Source organism: Molothrus ater, chromosome 4 (genome assembly GCF_012460135.2).
Source record: "Molothrus ater isolate BHLD 08-10-18 breed brown headed cowbird chromosome 4, BPBGC_Mater_1.1, whole genome shotgun sequence".
Lineage (NCBI taxonomy): Eukaryota > Metazoa > Chordata > Aves > Passeriformes > Icteridae > Molothrus > Molothrus ater.
The window spans coordinates 311,141-317,140 of record NC_050481.2 but is presented as its reverse complement, the minus strand read 5'-3'; the positions used below and the strand labels follow the sequence as shown (position 1 = coordinate 317,140).

General features: G+C 38.0%; 1 protein-coding gene across 2 annotated transcripts in view; it reads right to left on the bottom strand.

The window, feature by feature from the left end:
* Window positions 1–3,179: 3,179 nt before the first annotated feature.
* The window catches only part of SLC7A11 (solute carrier family 7 member 11), a 66,168-nt gene continuing 63,347 nt past the window's right edge, over window positions 3,180–6,000 (bottom strand). For both annotated transcript variants that reach the window (XM_036382962.1, XM_036382961.1), the window contains one exon: window positions 3,180–5,380. In XM_036382962.1, coding sequence (XP_036238855.1) covers window positions 5,313–5,380 — 68 coding nt within the window. In that variant the 3' untranslated portion in view covers window positions 3,180–5,312. The remainder of the gene's footprint in view (window positions 5,381–6,000) is intronic.

The window sequence follows — 6,000 nt, the reverse complement described above, 5'->3', positions numbered from 1 at the left end:
GTAGCTTTCAGTCAGTGTGAATGCAGAAAAAAGCACTGGGGAAATCATCTGCCTAGGAGGTCACATTTATACCTCTCAGATTTTCCTCATTTTCTCCCAGAAATTTTGCCAAATGTGGAAGAATGCACACTTATATAGAACCTAAAACATCTCAGGCTTTGTACTCATGGTGTGCTGGGCTGTGTCATAAGCCCTTCTGAAAGCCTGCATCCAGTTTAAGCCAGACATCCTGCCTTGATGCTTTTAAACAGCTTGATAGCATGAAAGCTCAAGTTCCCAAGAAGAGTTATTCATCTGCACCAGTCTGACTGCCTTGCTATGCATAATCATTGATGGGCATCGTTAGAAATCAGCTGGAAGTCATAAATAAGACAGGCCAGCATTGCTAGCAGCAAATTATAGACGTGCTTTAGATCCAATTACACTGTAATGACTGAGTAGCAAAGAGATATTGGCAGCTGAAGCTGCATCAAACAGCTTTCTTCAGGCAGAGCCAAATGCGCAGGGTAAAATTAGAAGATCCCATAACATTTAACTTCTCATAACTAACAGGGAGGGGGGAAAAATAAAAATCACATTCCGGCACATACACACACAAAACCACATTTAAAAAACAGCACTAAAATTCCTATCTAACAGTTTTACAAAAAATTTTAAGTACAAATTAGAGAGGTGATAGCAAAAGCCAGCTTCTTTTTAAAACCCGGGGTTCCAACTTCCCTTGAACAGAACAAGCTCTGGGCTCAGCAAAGGGCCTGTCTAGAGCTAAGGTCACCTGCTCACATCCAGGTCTAGGGGCTGAGGTGCACCACAAAGGAAGGGATGGCATTTCCCTTTCAAAGGAGATGTAGGTGAATTCCTGGATCTGAAAAAGGCCTGTAGAAAAGCTTAGCAGTGGGAACATTTAGTAGCCTGGGTTGGGAGCAGAGAATGAGCTTGAGGAGCATAAAACTGTCTGTTGCCACAGCATTTTTAGAACCATGTTGGATCATCCCCAATAGCATATTTAGAAAATATCAAAGCTTTGGTATACATCACACCACCATAGACATTCCTGTTATAGGGAATATGAAGAGGATCCAAAGAGGATCCAAACTCTCCTGATAAAGTTAATCCTTTGTTGGAAGAGGTGTTTTATCCACTTGGTTCTTTGCACTTCAAGGAAAAATTATTTCAAATGTTTCTTTGAATAAATAAAGAAATAAGAAAGCAAATGTAAACAGAAATGGTGCCCATTGTTGACATGTCCCCCAAGAGTTCCTTGGCAAAAATACCATAGAAAACAAATTAAACATGGACTAACACACAGAAGAAACTTCTCCAGGCTTCTGAAGGCAACAAAAAAATTCCATGAGTTTGCCAAGTCTCAACAAATCCCCAAAGGTGTTTAAGGCATGGAGGCTTCCCTCAGTTACTGCAGACACCACCAGAGAGGAATGGTTCAAAAATGCAGGGGGAGGTTCAGGAGGCAAAAGAAAAATCACAAGTGATGTCTTCTACAGAAAAGGCATGGGGATATCTCAATCTGCCATCTCCTTTTGACAGTACCAGCCTTTCCTGACACTTTCCCTGGCAGGGGAGAGCCAGGCTAAAGGGACTCCACAGCACCTTAGGCAGGACACAAACTGGCATGGGCACAAGTATTAATTTTTAGGATGCTTGTCTAGCAGAAGAGTCTCCAGACTCAATCTGCCAAATCACCATTAGGGGTCATCACACATTGTCCTGCACTGCCCCCTGACCACTCCTGCCTGGGTTCAAATGCCAGACTTCGTACTTTGCATCCTTGGCAGACATGAATACAATTTTTGTATTGGATTTCAGTATATTCGTTACCTGCTCCATGCTCTGCTGTCCAAGCTATCTGTGGTCTGCTGGTCATTAAACACCATATTTGATAGGTACAATGAAAAAAAAATGAAATATCTAATTCCTCCTAAGAAAGATGAACACCCATTTCTCGAAGACTTAGGCTAATTAAAATCTGCTTGGATTGTGATGTATGGCTAATTCTTAAGTCAGAAATTCTGGAGGCACAGAACATAATGGGAAATCCTCTTTATCTTGTTATATCAATTATGCACCCTGTGGAAATAGGTAACTACTACTTTCTTCTGTAGAAAAATATTTGAAAACGATTCTTAAATTGAAGCCTGATTTTCCTGTGAAAATCAAAAAAGCAGGAGCATACACATTCAGACAAAGAGTTATATTTATATTCATATAGTGAAAGGCACATGAACCTTTGGCGAGCAAAGATTTTTGGGGGTTTTTTTCCATTCAGATTGAAAAATACAGAAGATGTAGTGTGGTCAAGAGAAGCCTCTGTTTCAATTTGAATTGAAAATAAATAATTCTTATGGGGGAATCATGATGCTCCAGATTAGGAGATGCAAAGGCATGTCAGCCCCTTCAGAGCTTCAGGTGCTGAACAGTTTCTCTATCTTATACTAAACCTGACCAGTATTTGCTACTCACATAAGATACACATTTCTCTTGCCTTCAGTGAAATTTTTACCTATACCCCAGAAAAGTGACAAATTCAAAGAAGAAAAAAAACCAGGAACAACCACCTAAAAAACAGGAAGATATCTTTTGGCACATCCAGTTGATATACAAGTGCAAAAGGCAAGAAAAATAAGAACTACTGAATATCTCCACAGAAATGGTCTCATTGGCTGACCACCTCAGGCCCTAAGAAGAAAAAGGATACATAAAGTTTATTCTTTATTCTAGAAGAATTTCCTCTATGACTCTGAAAATAAATACTTAACAATCTTATAAGAGAACTTGATGCTTTAAGAAAATATGGTTTTCCTCCATTTCTGAAGATATGCCTCACTTTCGAGTGCAATAAAAATCCTTAATACTGATTTTCATCATACTGTGGAAACCCAACTATATTATTTTGTATTGCTTTTGCATGTGCTAAAGAAACTAAATCTGAAATTAAAATCCCTGCTTACCTTCAAAAACCCCAGATTTTTATTTTCCTTGTAATTTTTTTCCTTCCTAAAGTATACAACTTCACAATCAACAAGTCCTAGGATTTCCCTTGGGAAAAATTAACCCTTTACATGAACTAAAGTTAGTAAAGATACATTCACTGAATAAGGCTTCAGAAACATTTCTAAACTTTAAAGACCACAATGGGAAAATAAAGCAACATTCAATATCCATATATTTATGGAGGCCATTTATTTCTACAAGTTAACACTGCCAACAATCCAATTTTCAAGTAATGTGGCACAACAGAAGTGAATACATGGGAACGAAACAGAGTGAAAAAGTCACATCCACTATGGCTCTGGAAGTGGTTTGCTCTGGATCCCATGCACTTTGCATTCATTAGGGGAGGAGTGGGTTAGGTGCACTCCTGCAAGGTGCCAGACAGTTTATTTCTGTCAGAGAGGAGCAGAGTTTGTGTACTTTAGAGATGCTCCATGGTGACAGAGGCCAAACCCCAATGAACCGGGATGGCAGATGATGGCCTCAAAGGCAGAATTGTGACCCAAAGGTAAGTACTAAATAAACCCACCCACTGTCAGCACAAAAAACCCTCTCAAAATGTTTGCCTAAAAAAAAAATTCAAATAACACTAAATTACTGTAAACAGAAAACATTTAAAGAAAAACATTATTTGCAAAATGCTTTCTGTGTCTTAAATTACTGCTCTTCTCCATAAGCAGTTACTTGCATTTCCCTACTCTTGTGAAATTCCACCACAGAGATACAAAATCAAAAAACATGTATACATTTAAGACACATTACTGTACACCTTTAAAGCAGTAGATATTTTGGATATATACAACACATATACAATACACAGTCTCCCTTTACTGTAGTGGTCTGGCTACTAGTTGTGCTTTTCTCCCAATTTAGGAAGTTAAATGTTAATTCTTAGTTCCCTAAGAATTTTCATGAAACGTGACTTGCTGAAAGCAGACAGCTCAAATAGTAGTGCATTCAATAGTTAGGTGTTATTTTCTTAACAGAGGGAAAATAAACCTTAACCTTAAGATTGGGTAGTCATTAAGAATATAAAATTCAATTTCTAAGTATTAAAAAACTTCTTCAGCTATACAATTATCTTTTTAAAAGGGCAAAATTTCAGCTCACATTTGAGCCAGACTTCAGCTCAAAAATAGCTCTGGAGATTAATTTAATTTAATTTTATCTGTTTTGAAGGCCTTTCTCTGTTTCTGCTGAGATAAAACCCATGAGAAGACAGGAAAAGCACATGTTCCTCAGTGTTCCAAAGCTCTGTTAACTGGAGTGTGCTTGAGTGAAAAGCCCACAGATCAGGCACACATCCTACTCAAATCAGCAAATCTGCTGTAGCCTGCCTTATGTCTTATTCATAAGAAAGTATTGCATTTATTGCCACGTCTGTACCATTTCCCACCAAGTGACATCTATTTCTGCCCACCAACACTGATATAAAACTTTAAAATCAGGTTTGCCTGACTGATAACTGCAGGACCATATGCTCCTAGATAGGAAATATTCATACAGCAGTGGAGGTGATCTTCAAATATTTTGACTCATTTGAAGGTCAGTGCTCAACTTGCTGGATTTTGTGTGTGTAGGCACACAAACACTGGTAAAACCAGTGATCAATTCCAGCCTGGTAAAAAAGTTAGTGTGCATAAAGTTACTGCTAAAATTCCCATGCTAAAATCTTTCTGCCCCACTGGCAGAAATATTGAGTCACAGAAGATGTTTCTGTTGGCTATGGTTCAAGAACTCTGGAATGAAGAAACCTGGAGTTTGCCATCACAAAGGTCTGAGGATTGGTTCTTCTGCATCTGTGCACTGGGGCTTCCAGCAAGTCAAAAGAAGTCAAATCAGGCTGCCAAAGAGAGTGATGGCAAGAATGTAGGATGTGAAACTCAGCAGCTTTATCTCACCCTTCCTCTGGTGAGACTTGAGATCTCCAGGGGCAGAAAGCAAGATCCATCTTCACAGTACACCCAGCTGTTACACATCACTTAAACCTATCTTCAGTGACAAGGCGAACAAAATCCCAGTATGATGAACCTACAGACTGTTAAAATAAGACACTGTACCAAAAAAACAGTAAAGAGTTCCCTCATAGCACAAGTACTTGCTTTCTACATATAGATCAACTGTGTTAAAAAAATGTTGCAACAGCATCATAGAAGACAATTCTGGTAAGGGACTTGTTCAGTATCCATTGCAACTGTGACTTGTTCCTCCAGTTTGCAGCATGTTAGGAAGGGAGATAAATCTCCCTACTCTTTTTATTTCAGGTAGAAATGAAAGACCAAGCCAAAAGCTGTGCATGATGATCATGATTTTTGATTTTCCTCTGCTGGGATGACTTCCAGGAGGATTTGCAATGTTGTGGTTACCCTGCCTGCAAAGATAAAAGCATATACATGGTAAGATTTTGCAGGAGAGATTAAGGAGAAGCAGTCAAGAAAATTATCTTAGCTTCTATGAAGGCTACTTGCACATAGATTTCACACAGGTCATATACATTTATCATTTAAACTCGACATCTTCCTATTAACTGTTTTCCATGCCTCTGATCCAAGGCTATGCATATACAATAATAATAGAAGGGTATGGATGTGTAATCTTATTCAATAAAAGTCTGCATGCTTTTAAAGGCTATCTTAAAAAAAAATTACTACTCTGCATAACTGCTTAGCTTTATCAAGATTTTATGTTGAAATAAAAGTCTGGAAAAATTCAAATAACTTAATTTATCTGTGCCAAGACCTGCCTAAGCAAAAAAAAAAAGTCACTCATCCAAGTAACTTCATGTTTTCTTTTTTTTCACTCTGAACATTTATTTCCTTCTGGTGCTTTTGGTGGTTTTATTTTTAGGGTACTGATGCATAAATGGCACAGTTAATTCACATACAGCACATAGAGAATAGTAAAAGAACATTTTCTTCCAATTTCTTTCACTTATCACTCTTTCTTAATATCCTATTTCAAATAAGCAGAAATTGTTGCAAAAGAAAGTTC